Source organism: Hemiscyllium ocellatum, chromosome 7 (assembly GCF_020745735.1).
Source record: "Hemiscyllium ocellatum isolate sHemOce1 chromosome 7, sHemOce1.pat.X.cur, whole genome shotgun sequence".
In the NCBI taxonomy this organism is placed as follows: domain Eukaryota; kingdom Metazoa; phylum Chordata; class Chondrichthyes; order Orectolobiformes; family Hemiscylliidae; genus Hemiscyllium; species Hemiscyllium ocellatum.
Window position 1 is genome coordinate 113,058,925 of NC_083407.1, and position 19,122 is coordinate 113,078,046.

At 40.5% G+C, this 19,122-nt stretch overlaps 1 protein-coding gene and 1 non-coding gene across 2 annotated transcripts in view; both read right to left on the bottom strand.

The window, feature by feature from the left end:
* Positions 1-1,146: 1,146 nt before the first annotated feature.
* Positions 1,147-19,122, bottom strand: part of nop58 (NOP58 ribonucleoprotein homolog (yeast)) — a 34,108-nt gene continuing 16,132 nt past the window's right edge. Inside the window, exons 8-15 of the mRNA XM_060828105.1 lie at positions 16,456-16,601; positions 13,948-14,074; positions 11,704-11,867; positions 9,401-9,535; positions 9,169-9,230; positions 7,103-7,248; positions 4,803-4,918; positions 1,147-1,408 (exon numbers count right to left, since the gene is read on the bottom strand). Of these exons, the coding sequence (XP_060684088.1) occupies positions 1,361-1,408; positions 4,803-4,918; positions 7,103-7,248; positions 9,169-9,230; positions 9,401-9,535; positions 11,704-11,867; positions 13,948-14,074; positions 16,456-16,601 (944 nt within the window). The 3' untranslated portion in view covers positions 1,147-1,360. The remainder of the gene's footprint in view (positions 1,409-4,802; positions 4,919-7,102; positions 7,249-9,168; positions 9,231-9,400; positions 9,536-11,703; positions 11,868-13,947; positions 14,075-16,455; positions 16,602-19,122) is intronic.
* On the bottom strand, positions 16,056-16,139 carry LOC132817754 (small nucleolar RNA SNORD11B). The gene has a single exon (XR_009644920.1). It is a non-coding gene; the product is annotated as a small nucleolar RNA SNORD11B (small nucleolar RNA).

Here is a 19,122-nt window from a genome sequence, read left to right on the forward strand (position 1 = left end):
TTATGTAAAAGATACCAGTATGACAACAAAATGATCGTAATCAAATTGTGCAAAACTCATATCAGCTAATGTTGATAGTAACTAAATACATAATTTCCGAATAGCCCAATATTAAAAGTTAACTATCACTAGTTGTACCACATGCAAGACCAGCAAGACACCTTACAAAAAAAAAATCCAATGCCAAGAAAGCATAAGTTTTGTTAATCTTGGTATTACTCCAGCTCAAAGTACACTGTATGACACTCACATACGGCAAATAGTTGAAGTGACAAAAAACACAATTTAATGACATTTTCATGTTGCCTTTGTAATTACAGTAGTCCCCTTGTACCTGCAGGGATACATTCCAAGACCTATTGTGGAAGCTTGAAACCACAGATAGGAAATGTGAACCCATTCATTTAAATGGGCAATTTACATTCTCAGCAGCCCAGTCCCTGGTTCTGCAATGTTCCCTGTGATACGTTCGGTCCATGGTAAACCACATCTAACAAACCACAGTTGTAGGACCTGCAGTTACGAGGGTCGTCCTGTATTCTTAAAATGTTGTGTTGTCAATCGCGTCTAGTTGTTTTTTTGAGAGCCACAGGTGAGTATTTCCCAGATCACCAGTAGCAGAACTACTTCCACAATCAGTGCCGTTTCTTTGCATGCATCCCCGGGCAATGACTGTCAAAGTCTGCCAAAATGTTTTTCCATTCATTTTCAGAGAGCTGTGATCAGGTATAATAACCACTTGGGCCAAGATTAAGCCAACTCAGCATTAAAACGTAACCTTTGTTATTGGCTGCACGAACAGAGCTAGTGTTCTACGTTTCTCTATGAATAAATATACAGATGTTTAGCAGCCAAAAGCAGACAAATTCTGATAAACTCAGCACATCTGGGAGTTGCTTTCTACACCAGTCTTACCTGCTCAAAGGAAGGGTGGAAAAATGTGCCGGCCAGTCCAGGTAAGGATGGGAAGGCTTCCTTCCTGACAAGTATGCACTAGCTTTGTTCTTAGTCACTTCTACTGAAAATAGCACTTTAAAGAATTCAAATGATTTTCAAAATACTTTGTTTGTGTATTCTTTCTGCACAATGGAAAATGTGTTTGACAAAATGTCCATTATTCCAATTATTACCATTACAAGAAACAAATGTTTTGGGCCACAGTTTATTTGAAAATGAAGCCCCATTTCTTATACCAAAAGGTTTACCATTTTCATAGAAAAATAACTGAAGAGTCTTGCTTCAATCGAATGGTTCTGGTAACTGCCATCAAAAAACATTTGCCTCCTTTTGAGTAAAGAGGACAGTCAGGGCCGACTGAAGCTTTGAACAGAATTAGAGTCTATCATTTACTGGAAACAGGTCACTCGCTTTTCACTTTCTTTTTCTTCTTCTTCTTCTTTTCTGGGATCTGAAAATTTTTGAAAAGTCAAAATGTTAATTATTATAACCTATGATTATACGAAACCAAAGTGCTGGAAATGTTCAGCAGGATCTGGCAACATTTATGGAGACAGAACAAAGAATTACAATTGTAAGCACAGCAGGGTACAACCTCTTTGGAACCAATTCCGAAGGGAGTGCATACCTACTGTTTGACATTCAAAAACTCCAGAATTAGAATATTCTCAGTTCATTAGAAAGTAGTAAGTGTTACATTGTCATTCAAGAGAATGAAAGATGCAAAACAAGGGATGATTTACCAGTGAGCCTGACAGGAAAAGAGGTAGAGCGTGGAAAAAGACACTTTGATCCAATTTGTCCATGTCAACCAAATGTCCCAAACTAAACTAGTCCTGTTTGCTCCCGCTTGGCCCATATTCCCTGAAATCTTTTCTATTCATGTACCTATCCAAATAACTTAAATGTAACAAATGTATCTGCATCTACCACTTCCTCAGACAGCTCATTCCATATACTGAAAATGTTGCCCCTGCAGTCCGTTTTAAATCTTTCCCCGCTCACCTTGAAAATATGCCTTCAATTTTTGAACTCCCATCCTAGGGAAAACACCTTAGCTATCCACTTTATCCATGCCCATTATTTTATGGACTGCTAAGATCACCCCTCAACTCCTATGCTCCAGCAAAATAAGTCCCAGCCTATCCAGCCTCTCCTTATAACTACTACATCCAATCCCAGCAGCATTCTTGTAAATCTTTTCCAAACCCTCTCCAATAATATCCTTCCTAGAACACAGCAGGGGACTTCAAGAAGAGGCCTCCTCAACATCCTATACAGCCTCAACATGATATCCTAACTCAGTAGTCTGAACAATGAAAGCAAGTGGGCAGCACAGTGGTTACCACTGCTGCCTCACAGGGCCAGGGACCTGGGTTTGATGCCAGCTTTGGGCGACTGTCTGTACAGAGTTTGCACATTCCTCCCACAGTCCAAAGATGTTAGGTGATTTGGCCAAGCTAAATTGCCCAGTGTTTAGGGATGTGTAGGTTAGGTGCATTAGTCAAGGGTAAAATGCAGAGTAATAGAGTAGGGGAATGCGCCCAAGTAGATACTCTTCAGAGGGTCAGCGTGGACTTGTGGGGCCAAATGCACTGCTTCCACACTGTAGGGATTCTATGAAGGGTGCTAAATGCCTTCTTAACCATCCCATGATGCAACTTTCAAAGAATTATGTAGCTGAACACCAGCCCCAGGTTTCTTCAGCAACAGTACAGTTGTTGAGGAAACAAAATATATTGCAAAGGATTCAATGGACAAAATAAAAGGAAGTGCCAGGAATTGAGGGGCAAAACAACAACATGGGAGCAGGCTGGCAATCAATATAAAAGAGAATCTGAAGTCTCGTCCCTATAATTCATAACAAGGATAGTAACAGGATGGGGACAATTCAGAACCAAGAAAGAGCTAAACAAAAGAAAGAGTCAGTCAGTTGAAACAGCATGAGCATTTTACACCTGACTTTACGAAGAAAGTACTGCCAAGTGAAAGAGGAGAAAGCTGAAATATAGGAGGAGTTAAAAACTGAAAAAAAGCTGGTATGAGGAAAGTTGATTAATCACCAGGACCAATGGCACACAAAAGGTTGCTGACTAAAGTCAGATTGGCGATAATTTTCTAATCTCCACAGATACAGGGTTGAAAAGACCCAAGGACAGCAGAAGAATGGCTTTGTTCAAAAATGGTGCAAGGATAATCCTGGTATTGACAGGGCAATTATTTCAGTGACTGGGAAACTTTTCTGAATAAAAATCTAGAACAATGCAGATCACGATTAGGGATCAGGATAGTCAATTGGAAACAATACTGACTGCAGGTTCAAAAGGGGAGCTCAATGACAGCTCCTATGACGGGACAGGGAAAATAAAATCAAAGAACAGACTTATGTTCGCCAAAAATGGTCATGGTGGGGGGGGGGAGGGGGGAAGAAGGAAGAGATCAAACCTCCAGACAGAATGATGTAACCTCATGTTCGTGACTGTATCCAAGATATTGTGGATGGCAAGGAGGTAATAGCTGAGGCATTAAGAGATATCTTTGTATCCTTTGTTTGAGAAGGAAAATAGAGAACATGACGTCAGTAGTGGGGAAGCTAGTGGACAAGATTTATTCACTTTGGAAGTGAATGGACTTGATGGTGATAGGCTACATAGGTATGTGCAGGGAAGGTCATGTCTCACCAACTTAAGATTGAGTTTTGAAACGTGGAGGAGCCACTGTTGGACTAGGGTGGATCAAATCAGAAGACACATGCTATCAGGTTATAGTCCAACAGGTTTACTTGAAATCACAAGCTTTTTAAGCACTGCCCCTTCATCAGGTGAAGAGTCAGACTTCACTTGAAGGAGTAATGCTCCAATAGCTTGTGACTTCAAATAAACGTATTGGACTATAACTTGATATCATACGATGACGTTTTTTGAGGTAGTGACAAGAATGATTGATGAGGAAAAGGCAGTGGATATTGTCTACTCTGACTTCAGCAAAGCATCATGGCATGCTGAAACAAAAAGGTAGAGTCTCGTGATCCGGAGTGTAGGGCTAGATGGATACAGAACTGGCCTGGTCATAGAAGACAGTATTGTGGAAGGGTGCTTTTTGGAATGGAGATCAGTGTTGGGACCTTACTTGTTGGTAATTTATTAAAGTGGTCTGAAAAAAAATGTAGGTAGCCTCATTAGTAAGTTTGCGAACAACACCAAAATTGAAGGAGTTGCAGATAGTGATGAGGTTTGTCAAAGGACACAGCAGATTGCAGATTTGGGCAGAGTTATAGCAGATGGAGTTCAATTTGGACAAATGCAGGGTGATGCATTTTGGATGATCAAATTCAGGTGCAAACAATGCAATAACTGGCAAAATACTTAGCAACACTAACATACAGAGGGATGATTGCCCAGGTCCACAAATCCCTTGAAGTGGCAACACAGGTTGCTAGGATGGTCAAGACAGCATACAGCATGCTTGCCTTCATCAGCCAGGGTACTGAATATAAAGGGTGGTGGGTGCCTGGAACGCACTGCCAGTGGAAGTGGTGGAAGCAGGCACGTTAGAAAATGTTCAGGGTGTATCTTGTTGTTCACCTTCCATTTGTATCGGAGGGACAGAAATAAGTAGCGGGGCTATGTAAGAATTAAGCATCAGCACAGGCTTGGCAGGCTGAAAGGCCTGTTCCTGTGCTGTATTCTTAGTTTCACTTAAATACCCTTGCACCTTGCTTCATTTAACCCTGTTTACTTTCCCTGAATCAATCCCCAACCCAAAACAATACTACCCAAATCGTAAGAGCACCCAAGATTTATGTAACTACTACCTGCATAGCACTTCAATCCTCACGCTCTTACCTCTTCTGTAAGAAAGGAAGTTGATGGTTCCTCCTCTTCCTGTGTTACATCCATCTCCTGCTGCTTCTCTTTCTTCTTTTTCTTCTTTGTTGGTGGCTCAGCTTCTTCAACAGGTTCTTGAAATAAGAAAGTATATAATTATGATTCCATCCAGAGTGCAGCACTGGTCCATTGATTTCTGAACTCAGACCAGTCAGGAACAGGAGAATCCACATGGTATGGAGTAACTCACCATGCACTTGACTGACAGAAAAATCAAAAAGCCACAACCTTCCAAACAAAGACTTGGAAGCTCTTAAACCTTGGGGCAACTCAGCTTATAAAAACAGACCTGTAAATCTGAACAAATTCAAATCAGGAAAGCTAATAAGGACAGCGAGTAGCCGAACCAAAGGAGGAAATGGACAATACAAAAACAAAATACTGCAGATACTGGAATTCTGAATTACAAAAGAGAAAACAGTGACAATCCTCAGCATGTCTAGCAACACTGGTAGAGAGAGAAAATGGGTTCTCATTTCAGGTAAATTGCCTTTCATCAGCATTGGAAAAAGTTAAGAAAAGTAATAGTTTTAAAGTACAATGGAAGAGAAAGTGAATGATAGCATGAAAAACAAAGACGGGGGATCAATAATTGTCTTGGGACAATCAGAAGATGCCTTCAAAAAATGCATTCTTTGGAAAGTGCAAAGTTACGAATAGTCACCATGCAAAAATCAAAATAAACAAACAGGAATAAAGGTTACAAACTGAAATTGTTGAATTCAATGTCCAGCCCAGAAGCCTCTGAAATACTGATTCGAAAGATACAATGTTGTTCCTTGAGACAACACTAAACGTCACTGATGCCAAAGCTGGAGTGGAGAATTAAAATGAAAAGGCTATGGAAAGCATAGGGTCACACTTGCAAGCTAAATTTACCTGATGTAAAGGGTGGCAGGATCACAAACAGCAAATGATACATTACACAACTCAGTGGCACAAGCAATCTGCCATTTCACCTGTAAAATGTGACTGGGTTTTCAACAGTGAGCAGGTAAAGCAATTGTAGCGTCTCTTATGTTTCCATTGGAAGGTGCCATGAAAAGGGTGGAGGCTGTTGAAATAAAGCCAGGGACTGACCAGTGTTGGAGGACACTTTCTTCAGAAGATGTGTTCGGTGGTAGCAGAGAGAGCTGGTGGAAATACTGGAGAATGATGTACTGAATAAGGAGACAGCTTGGGAGGAAGAGGAGGTCAAGGAAACACTACTGTGAGCTTTTAGAGGAGAAAGAAAAAGAGCTAAGTGGAACAGACAGAGTCAGGACCTTATCAACTTTGATTAGGGGTGATGCCCCTTCAAACAAGAAATCAATGCCAGTATAGAAGGTCTCATATGTCAACGTAGAATCCTCACAACGACAGTGAGGGGATTAACTGCAAACAAAGTAGCTACAGATTCATAAGGGATTTTGACAGATAGCCAATTCTCAGATATGTGAGTGAGACAAGCCGAAGAAGAGGACAGTTCAATTTGGAGGATGGGAAGGAAAGGGAAAAGATTGACAGGAAAGAGTGAAAATGGGAAACCATGTAGTTGAAACTTTAGTTCAGAAAATGGCAACAACAGTATACCAGAGAGGAAATAAAGAAAGGAATCTAAGGAGAACTAGAATGAAGAATGCTCCACATATTCCAAAGTTAAATACAGAAACCTTGTTGAAAAATGTGAACGGAGTCAAAGCTCAACACAAGAGCACAATCAACCAAATTGAGGGAAAGGATGATGGATGAGAAATGGAAAGCTTACCAGTTGTGCAAAATACAAGAGAATACTCTTTCAAAACTCAACTAATCACGCAGAAGGGAGGGAAATAAGTGGCAAAACTTTGTGTCAGTAAAATTTGTTTAATCTGTTCTGAGATATGGTTCTCAAAGAGATCCAGAAGATAAAATGCCTTGCACTCCCATAGCCAAGAAGCTATGCAGTCAGATAGCCTGAACGATGCACATTTATCTTGAACAAGCAACACGAGTATGCAAAAACCTTATCTGCCCTATTTGGTAACAGGAGGGAAGAATCAGATTAAGAGCCTTGCAGAAAGCAGGAAAGAGATGTGCACAGCTACAAATAACAGTTTATGTTGAAATTAAGAACTAAGACTGAGACATTCTCATTGCAGACAGCAATCCTAATCCCCATCCTCACGTGAAGTGTCATACAAACTGAAACGATTATTTGAACCAGTTCAGGATCCAAAAAGACTAAATATACTGAAGTGGTTAAAAACCCAAAAGTAGAGTTCCAAACAAAAACTAACCTGTCAGAGCAGGCTCTGAAAGCCGGGCCTTTTTTTTGGATTTCACTTCTTTCTGTTCTTCCTCATTATCCACTTCCTCAAACTTCCTTTTCTTCGAGGCTGAAGGGAGAGTCGAGTCTCCAGATGGGTCATAGGTTTTGACCACACTGAGCAGAAAAAATAAATTAGAATAGTACAAAACATTTTCTTCCAACTCTCAACCATTTTCATCCGGAAGGTATTGATTATTTCTGGCGTACATGCTTCGTACTCACAACCCTTTGGATCTTATAAGAGTTCTAAGCCATGCAAGACCTAGACAGGTAGTGTTGACCTTCAAGCAGAAATTCTGTTCTCATTCAGTACCCACACACATTTTACAAGTGACTCAAACATATTGAACAGTTTCAAATTCAACTTCTACCCTGATTGTGATCAACTGACTTAGCAGACATCGATATTGCCTTGGGCCACCTGGTCTGGAGAGCTGGGTGCCAAAACAAAACGTGCATGTTACTGTTGAGGCCATTGTCGAAGATTTCAAACATGCCTCTTTCATATTAGCAACGTTGAAAAGAAGTTAATCTCCAGAAATAAATATTATTTCCGAATCTTGTGACTGAAAAATTGGAGGAGGAATCCTTTGAGGATGCGATCACGATGATAGATACGATAGTGCATTAGATGCTGCCCAAATGGACTTTAGCAAGGCCTCTGATAAGGTTCTGCATGGTAGACTGGTTAGTAAAGCTAAATCACATGGGGCCCAGGCAGAGCTAACCAAGTGCATACAAAATTGGCTCGACGGCAGGTGATAGGGTGGTGCGGGGAGGGTTGCTGTTTGAACTGAAGGCCTGTGGTGTTCCAAAGATTGGTACTGGGTCCATGATTTGGATGAGAATTTAGGAGCCACTGTTGGTATATTTGTGGATGACATCAAAATTGATAGTTACGGTGTACAGTGAAGGTAACTTAATATTTGATCAACTGGGTCAATGGGCCAAGCAGTGGCAGATGCAGTTTAATTTATATAAACTTGTGAGGTGTTGCACTTTGCTTTACACAATTAATGATAGGGTTATGAGGAATGTTGTTGAATAGACACACCTAAGGGTTCAGGTACATAGTTCCTTGGAAGTGGAGTTGTAGATAGACAGGTTGGTGAAGGCAATGTTTGGCACACTTGCCATCGTTTGTCAGTGCATAGAGTACAGGGTTAGGACATCATGAAGCAGATGCACAGATGGTTGGTGAGGCCACTTTTGGAATACTGTGTACAGTTCTGGTCACCCTGCTATAGGTAGAATACTACTATATTGGAAGGGGTGCAGGAACGATTTACCAGAATATTTTCTGCACTGGAGGGTCTGAGTTATAAGGAGAGACTGGATAAGCTGAGATGCTTTTTTCCTTGGAGTTTGAGGGATGACCTTGGGAGGTTTGTAAAATCATTAGGAGCACAGTTAAGGTGAATAGTAATGGTCTTTTTCTTAGAGTGGGAGGTCAAAACTAGAGGGCATAACCAAGGAGAGAGTAAAGCTTTAAAAAGGACCCAAAGGGCAACTTTTCCACACAGTGTAGTTCACATATCAAATGAATTGCCAGAGGAAGTGGTAGATACATGTAACAGTTACAATATTTAAAAAAACAACTGGATTGGTACATGAATCAGAAAGGGTTTGAGGGGTATGGGCCAAACACAGGCAAGTAGGGTTGGTTTAGTATGGAAAATACAGTCATCACGGAGGGTCTGCTTCCACGTTGTATAACTATGCTTCTAACTGGGCAACAGGGAATGTAGACAAGATCTGCACGAAGGCCAAAGTGAGGACTGCAGATGCTGGAGATTAGAGTCGAGAGTGTGGTGTGGATTCCTGATGAAGGGTTTCTGCCCGAAATGTCGATTTTCCTGCTCCTTGGATGCTGCCTGACCTGCTGTACTTTTCCAGCACCATACTAAGACTTCCACGAAGTCACCTGGCTTTTTAAAACTTTTCAATTTCTGCATTTCCTAAGAAGTACCTTCCCTTCAGAATAGGATTCTACAAAATCTAACAAATTTTAAAATTGTTCTTTAGGACACATACCTCTTGTGCTGGTATTTATCAAATTGTGCACGGGCCTTTCCTGTACCACTGATCCTTCTCATCTACAAATCAAAAGTGTAAGTAAAGGTTAAAACAAACACTTTAGGGAAGTACAGATGACAAAGACTAATATTCCGCAAGATAACAGTTACTGGTATCTCAGGCCAAGTATTTCTGAATAAACATGTTCCACAAGGGTCTCACTGACTTGGACATTCCAGCAGTTACTTACCCCCTTTTCTTCCAAGTGTCTTATGCGGATTTCTAGCTTGGCTCTGTTTTCCACACCCATTTCTGCATTTGTATCCTCACCCAGAGCATCATATCGAATTGCTAAAGCTGACTTCGCTGCCAACATTCTGGAGATCTATAGGGAGACAAATACAATTTCAGAATTTTTGTTTTGTAAGCTCCTGATGGTCAGTGAAACATTTTCTCACTTCTCAAATCCAAACTACTCTAGGTCAAAGATAGAATGTCAAATGTTAATATGTCTACGCAGGATATATCGACAGACATCTTGAAGTACAATCCCCCTCAACTAGCACACTTCTTTTCCTCCCTTTGGCATTCAATTCTTCACTTCTCTCTGCTCTTCAAAGTTGTTGGCACTTAGAGTTTGTACCCCAACATCTTCTGATGGGAATACCTGCTATTCACATCTGAACCAGAAAAGTGTTTACAGCCTTTCAGACATTGAACTCTCAGGTAACAATATTATTTTCTTGATACTGAGTATAGATAATTGCACAGGAACCATGGCTGATTTTCTCTGCTCTAACTCAGCAGCATTGAAGACAGTTGCTTCACCAAGATAAAATCGTGGGTGAAGTCAACATTTTCAATTTTGACATGACAGCATGTAGAATTATCTGAATCATGTGCTGTGTTCATTCCAAACATACCGTTCAAAATTATTTTGTTTTAAAAACTGTTAAGAGGGAAACCTTCATCAACTGGACATTTAACCCCAAACTAATCAACTCACCATACAGTCATGAAGAGGAAGGAATAGCTATACTGTCTCGAAAAATCCTGTTCACCATCTACAGCATAACAGAATACTTACCAATCACCTGGGTAAGAACAGACACACGACACAATCAACTCAAAGTAGCTTGCTTCACAAGCTAAATACCGAACCTCCCGCAACACGCAGGTTACACACTTCAATTACAAGCTGCACTCAAGAAGTTAGCCATTAAGGAGAACAGCAATATTTATCTCAAGGGGTCATGCTGATTCACAAACTGAATATTGCTCCTTGTTTGTCATATAAATAGTAAAGTTATGAGATGGAAAAGCCTTAACTCCCCAGGATATACAGTGCTGACAAGTAAATTGCATTCACAGTCTTCAAGCGGCAGGTAATAAATGCCAGTGGTACCCACAGCCTGTGAACAGACTGGGATCAGTTCTGGGTGCGGTTGGACTGGTAAAATCTGGGCAGCACTGCAACAAATGTCTTCAGGCAATACTTGCTATCAGGGAAGGTTGTGGAAGAATTACAACAAAAATGGCAAGGGGTTGGGAACCAAAACAATGAGATAGAAGGAAACAAAGACGTAAACAAAAGATAGAATAGGAAATAGGAAAAACAAGCAGCGAGTTCAAGGGCAAGAATCAAATGGGGCCTCAGTGCAAAATAATGCAAAAGGGACTAAGAATGTTAAAGAGTGCGAAGGACTTGTGCCTTAATGCACCTTGACAGTGAAATGAGTCAAGTACAGGAGCAGAGATGTCATGCTGCAGTGTACGGGGACTTGGAGACCACTTCTAGAGTATTCTGGACTCCTTATCCAAGGGTGGATATTCTGACTAAGGAGCGAGCGCAATGAAAGTTTACGAGACTGAATCCTGGGGTGGCAGGACTAACACCTGAAGAGAGACTGGATCAGTTAGGACTATATTCAGAGTTTAGAAGAATGCAGAGAATCTCAAAAACTTATAAAATTGTAAACAGGTCTAGACAGGGTAAATACACCCAATGGCCAGGGAGCACAGAACCAGAGGTCACAGTCTAAGAATGTGTGTTGGGCCATTTATGACTGAGGGGGCAAGGAAAAATTTCTTCACCCAAGTGTTGATAGCCTGTGAAATTCACTACCACAGAAAGCGGTTGAGGCCAAACATTTGAATGTTTGTTTTCAAGAATGAGTTACATTCAAGCTAAAGGGATCAAGAATATGGGGAGAAAGGGGGAAACAGGGTACAGAATTGGGAATCAAACATGGAACTTCGAAGTGCCAAAATGACATTCTCCCACTCCTAATTTTTTTTTAGGATTCCAAAGGCTATTCCATAGCACAGAACTAATCAAAAAAGCACACGTGCAAGCTCAAAGATGCTATAGGATAGCTGTGTAGGAAATATGAAAATCATTTTACTAGAACAGATTGGGAGTGCAGAGGAAATTCATTTACATCTAGTTTCTGTTATATCAGACCAGACAACATTTCATGTTGACAGTGGACCGGAAACAAGAAATGCTTGTTTTTCCAACAAGTTCACTATAGTATATTTACAGCACCTTACCTTGCCTTTGTTCTTTGGTGTGGTCTGCCCAACCAATGAGGCATGGTAAATTAAACCATATTTTGGAGTATCTCTTCTTGTTTTCAGTGCTCTAAATAGTGCCTTTTCTGCACCCAGGATCTGCACAGTGGATGCAGGATGCTTTGCCAGATTCAACAGAGAGCCTTTGAGGAGGAAAATCAGATATCATCTTATACACCGAAACCAAACTGGCTCTTTGCAGAGCAATCCAGGCTGCTCAATTCTTTTATTTTATTCCCACAGTCCTGAAAGTTTAATTCATTCAACAACTCATCCAATTTCTTTTTGAAATCACTGACACTCAGTTCCATCCCACGCATTCACAATCAGCAAGATCCACGTCGTTACTACTCGCAGTATTGTTTCTCCTGTCCTCCTCACATAAGGGCTCAAGGTCATGAGTTTAAACCACTACAATTAATAATAACAGCTCATCTTTGTCTGCCTTGTCTAAAGCGGTTATGATTGAGCTCTTCAAATAAATTTCCCCTCAAACTTCGTTATTCTAAGAAGTCTAACCTTCAGCCCATCCTTGGGATTAAAATCCCGAAACCAGAAGCCACTTGGATACCTCTGCACTTTTTCCAAGCGTCCCACGTTCTCCCAAGATAGTCACGACCAAAACTAAATGCAATATTCCAAGTGTGATCTAATCGGAATTTGAGAGAGGTTCAACCTAAATTCCTCACTTTTGTACTCAATATTGCTACTCATGAAGTCAATAATTTGTTATGCTTCACTAATTCCACTCATTGTATCCTGCCATCTTTGAAGATCTATATACATGAACCCCCAGATCACACTGCTTCTGCATAGTTTAGAAGTGCCACTAAATTCACATGGTCTCTCCTTTACCCTTCTGTCAAAATGCATCACCTACTCCTTTTCTATACCATCACCAAAGCCCCATGATCAATATCCTAAGCATTACCATTAATGAGAAACCAAACTTGACTAGCCAGATGACTCACTTCAAGAGCAAGCCATCGCTCAGAATTCAGCAGCAACTAACTAACTTCCTGAATGAGCCTATCCACCACCTACAGGCACAAGTCAGGAGTGTGATAGAATACACTCCACTTGCCTGGATGCATGCAGCTCCAAAAACACAAGTAGCTTCACACATCCAGGACAACACAGCCGGCATGACTATCACCGTGTCCACTTCGTCTACATGCATGCAGCCACCCTGATGTTCTGCCAACAGCAGTATAGCTTTCCGTTTCCAAACATCGTAGTCACACATAGGGCTCAAAGGCTCATGCAGCTGATGAGAAAATTAAAGCAAATACTGTCCACGATCACTTCTGTCTGGAAGCACATGGGCAGCAAATACTTGGGAACACCATCACCTCCACGTTTCCCTCCCAGCTATTCACCATCCTAATTTGGAAGTCTGACAGTTTCTTCACTGGGTTAAAATCTTGCATCTCCCGACAGCATTGTGGATCTGTGTATCTATATTAAATGACTGCAATGATTCAAGGTGGTAGCACACCATCTTCTCAAGGCCAATTAGGGATAAAAATAGCTACTGGCTAAGAAAACAATTTCCACATCCCTTGACTGAAAGGAGTTTAGAATATAACCTGGTACATTTAAGCCCCAGTCCTGGTCATTTGATTGCCATGTGTCAGTAATGACCGATTACCATACCACGTGCTTAACACTGAATATATGGCTCCATTCATTCAATTTGTCACGTATACAACAAGTATGTATGAAGCATTCTTACTTGACCACATGTTCAGCTGTCTTTCTGGTCGCAGGTTTTACACATTTGCCATTTCTCTCTCCTAATTTTAAAAACCTTACATTATTTCGTTTTATTATTCTTTAGACAGTGCAAGAGAAACGTGCAATCGTTAGTCTACTTGCTTCCATTCTGTGAATTTTCAAATTGTTTTCAGTACTACATTTTCCACCCAAAACTTACACTCTGCTTCAAAATGCCTTGGTCTACATATTAACTAATCTTTCCTCCCATCTTTATCTATATTCCCACAAGCAGCAAATATATTAGTTAGTGGATAAATTTGCATTTGCTCATTTTTTCCCCACATAGGTACTCCTTACTGTAGATAATGATGGTTATAATATTATTCTGAACTTATACTTGTTAATGCGGCAGGTACTTTCCCAAGTAAATCAGAATAGCATTGCCAGTATTATAGGTACCGATAGGAGTGTAACTGGAGAGGCAGCAACCACAAAGCATCCTACCTGCGTGTGCTATCAGTCTGGCTCCTACCAGCTCTCCAACCATCACAGTCAAGTTGGGTGCAATAGCCATCATTCGGTTTTTCAGGTAGTCATAGAGCTGTGCACGGTACTCCGAGATCTGCACGACCTTGAAGGGATGGGATGAATGCAATGTCACACACAGCAGAACTGCACAAACTCTATTTAATACATATCATTACAAATACAAAATCTCCTAAAATCTGACCGAAGTGAAACTATGAGAGATATAGTACCATAGATTTGCACTGAATCTCTGTCTCAAGCCCAGTTCCTAGTGAGAACCGATTCACATCAAAAACCTGAAATATTGGGACCCTTGATCTGAAAGCATTACCAATAGGAAGGAAATGAAGACCATTAACAGCCTATGGCCAGTAGAAGAGAACTGCATGAAAAAGGAAAGTTATAGACAGAAGGTGACCATTACACAGATGGAAATGGAAAAGAGAAGGCAGAGACAGAAAGAGGAACAAGGGATTTTGAGTGATCAAACACACCACAAAAATGGCTTAAGTGACAGGGTAGTAATAAAACAGAACTAGAAGCTCCTGCAACAATGATGTACGCATGACCTAAAATGAACCAAATTCTAAAAAGTGTTTAGCTCAAAGCAGACAACCAGATGTGAGCCCGGTGGAAAGGAAACTGCACTATTAGAACTGACGTGACCCCAATGAGAGGGGGTTCTTAAATATTGGGTGTTAGCCCTGACTGAAGGCCTGGGATGGAATACAGATTTTACCAAAAAGGGGCCAAACAAATTAAGTGGAGATCCTGCACACCAGAGGCAGACCTAGAAAGACGGAGGTTGGATACTCTCATCTGTTCAGGGAATCGTGTGGGTTTTCATGGTTACCAAAGCTGCATCTTTGCGGAATTAATGTTTTAAACTAAAAAGTAGTCTACTGCTTATAGCACCAGCTCCTGTGTAATCTTTAATGATTCTGATTTGTACAAAGCTACAGAAAGTGAAATCTTGATGAAAAGTTCTTTACTTGGGAGTCATTCACTAAAATTAATTTCAGTTTATGGCTTTCCTACTGTAACCTTTAGAGCAAATGATGTTAGCTGTTAATGCCAACTTTGAAATTTCAAATGGAATAGCTTTCATCCCACCTGGAGTGGGAAACGGAATCTTTAACAACTTTGAAACAAATCTTAAAAGATACTACGTGACCAACACTGGAGATCCAAAAAGGAACCATTCCGAAGCCAGTGAAAAACGTCAACACTGAACAGTTTCATGGTAATACACAAATCCAGGTTCAGGAAAATATATCAGCTCATTACTGAGGCAGGGCTGCTTACAATTGAAAAGGGGGAAATAAAATGCAGTTCCAATATATTTTATTTGAGATATAATAATAGGAAATTACTTCAGAAAAGCTACATAAGCCATGAGGCGGTGATACCACGCATGAAGAGGGAGCTACCTGGAAGCCTTGAAGTTGACCAACACCTACACTCAGGAAACATGAAAGCTTCTGAAACAAAGTCACCTAACAAATAGTCTAGGGATAATGCATGCATTCAGACATGAAGATTTTGTTTGCAATTTCAGGATAAAGGACGAAGGCAGTGATGAGGTGAAATTTCTTTAAAGAGGTATGAATCCCTCAAAATTTCTACTAGAAGCCATCAGTGTTTCATTCAAAACATGGGTGTGGGGAGCAAACAGGTTTCTTGTCTCTCAAGTGATATGGAAAGCAGGTGCAAGGCAGGAACAGAGAGCAATGACTAAACTGAAAAGTAATTTTGTGTGGTTGCATGATGTACTGCAACGTTATGTTCAATGCCCTCAAAAAAGGTAAATAGCTACAAAACATTTACTTTCTAATCACATTAATTAAAATTGTCACTCAAGGCTCAAACAATTGTCAGTGAAGATTCAGCTTCAGTAGGTGTAAAGCAAAATTGAAAAAAATTATAACAAGGTTTTCAGCATGTCATGATACTACAATACGGACTTACTCCAGACTTAATCCTGACATCTGCATAAAGCCCTGTTGTAAACATACGCAGTGTGGAAGTACAAATACAGCACCTTACAAGGGTGCTCCTATCAGAGTAATCATGCAATCCAGCACTGACAGCCTCAGATGAGGTAGTGACTGAAAACCTTCAGCATTTAATCAGCAAGAGTGACAAAGTCATCATCATCACTGCTGCCAGTGCTGGACAGGGACTCTGGTCACATCCCTGAAAGGAAGAAAACACATTTTAAAAATAGATGTATCATGAGAGATAAATAATCACAGCATTTAGCAGAATAAAGGTTACCATTCATGAACAGATTGATGCTACCCACTGGAAGACTTTTGTGTAAAATGAATTTCGCCAACCTCTCAGTTTGCAAATCACAAAGTAGACCCCAAATGAAGCTATTAGACAAAGCTGAAAATTCTCGTCATTCAAAAAGAAATTTCAACACAACAACATCCGAGGGTTCAACATGAGGGTTGAACAAAATAATCAGCATTCACCAACCTGATCACAAAGGTGTATAATGTGCTCGATGTCTTCCTCAGATACTTCTGTCCCCATGGATATTTCAGCCGCAACCTTCACTGCATTTTCTATCTCCTCTGGCAAAATGTCTGAAAGATCTGTGGTAGCAGTGTTGGTTCTGTCGCCTGTTAAGTGATGAACACAAAGAACTAAAAATCAACTCACTTCATACTAGCAAACTATAATGAATTCTGTCATGACTAATTCACTTAAAGCATTGTGCTCCTTTAAGATTCTCTACCACGAAGGCTGTGGCTATTCAGCCGCTGGTAATGTTCAAGAAAATAGCAACTATTGGGAATTAAGGGTTGAGGCCAAAGGTCAGCCATCACCTTTATTAAAACTGACTGGTATAGGTGTTGCCCGGGTGAATGAACCATTAATACTGATCGACAGTTAACAATCAGGCTTTGTAACGTATGAGACCAGACAAGTTAACGTTGATTGGTCAGAGAGTCTATCTATTTGATTTAAAATGTAACAACATTTGGTTGTTAACTGTCAACCAGCATTAAATGGATATATTCTCTATGGCTATGCCTTCAAGGCCACTTGCCAATCAGCACTCTCCTCTCAGTATAAATGTTAATTCTCTCCTTCAATTGTATTCTTGCATAAATTTCTAACGCCAAAAGTGCAACACCAGAAGTGTTGACGTCTTTTTTTTTCCAACCAATGTTCCAAGTTATAGTCTATTCACTATTAATAAATTTGCACTTCAATGAAATCCATCATGGCTAAGCTTGTATGTCAACTTCACCTTAGAGCACATTATTTCTATATCCTGCATAAAGGAACAAATACCAATCTGTCTTATATGCACAATGAAACAGCATTCCAAAGGTCTTGGGGATACAGAAATCCATGGATTTCTATCTCAACCCAAGACACGACCCCTTAATCTCTGGTTTGTCATCTTCAAGGAAACCAGAGCCATCTTACCAAAATCCTTCCACAATGATCATAATTTTCACTCTGCTCAGCTGCCAATTTGTCAGGTATTTCCACTACTTCATTTTTATTCCTCAAAGATTTGATTTCCAGATTCTAAGAAACATCGGCCTATCTGACATTCATGGAATTACAGCTACCTTGTTACTCTCCAATCTTCTTGCAAGGCTACCATAATATATACTTTCTGATTCATCTGCAAGTGACTTTATAGCAACATTCCAGTCTCTCAGCATAGGAAAAGTATTTTGCTTTCCTCTTTTCCTGCCAGAATGAATGTCACAATTCTTCATGTATTATTTGCCTGCCACACGTGTACACTCATACACAAGCACTTTGCATTCCAACTGCTTATCTTCCTTACCTTCATGCTCAAGCATATTTGGATATAAAACACTTGGTCTGCTCATCTAAAGGGCTGCCGCTTCAGTAAACAGCTGCTCAGTTTCATGTGTTCTGTCATTTCACGTGTTCTGTCATTAGTCAATATGTATCACTCCCATCAGCCATTAATTTTAAAATTTCACTGACACAAAGGCATTTTCAAAATCCAATTATGATTCTCTTATCGTCTACGTTAATTAAAAACTCAAAACTGGCACAGCATAGTGGCTCAATAAATACCATTGCAGTCTCAGTGCCAGGGACCCCGATTTGATTCCAGCTTTGGGCGACTGTGTGTGGAATCTGCACATTCACCATGTGTCTGCGTGGGCTTCCTCCCCCAGTCCAAGGATGGGCAGTGAGGTAGATTGGCCATTAGAAGTGCAGGGATTTTGTTTTGGGGGTGGGGGTGGGGTGGGGGTGTGTCAGATGCTGGAGGTGTGGATTCAATGAGTTGAATGGCCTGTTTACCGCATAGGGATTCTAAAATCTAATCTGTGTGTCCTATTAGCACAGTTCCCGATATTAGTTCCAATCTTCTTCCATGAGGTGGCCGATTTTAGGGGGATAAAAACCAATCTAGTGCCGGTAAATAAGAACTTGACGAAGGTTGCAATGCTGTGGTATTGTCATTGCAGTAGTGACCCAGAATACTCTGGGAACATGGGTTCAATTCCCACTGTGGCAGATGGTGAAATTTGACATTTGTTTTCAAACAATGATCAAAGAAACATTAGTTTAGGTATAATCAGTGTATATCACGAGACAAAGGCAGAACAAAGCAAGAACTGAGCTTTTGGTTAAGGAAAAGCAGGAAACATATGTAATGTATAGACAAGAGACACCGAGAGAATCCTTCGGAGAATATAAGAGGAAATAGGAGTAAACTTAACAGGGAAAGCAGAAGAGCAAAAAGGGGACATGAGATAGCTTTGGCAAATAGGTTTTATGATAATTCAAAGGGTTTTTATAAATACATTAAGGACAAATGGGTAACCAGTGAGAGAATTGGGCCCTTCAAAAGAATCAGCAAGGTAGCCTTGCATGGAGCTGGAAATGGGAGAGATATTAAACGAGTATTTTGTATCAGAACTTATTGTGAAAGAGGACATGGAAGATATAGAATATGGGAAAGGAGATGGTGACATCTTGAAAAATGTTGCTGGTGAAAGACTTTTGCCTGGAACGTCGATTTTCCTGCTCCTCTGATGCTGCCTGACCTGTTGTGCTTTTCCAGCACCACACTAATCTTGAAAAATGTCCAGATTAGAGGCAGCGGTGCTTGATGTCTTGAAATGCATAAAAGTGGAT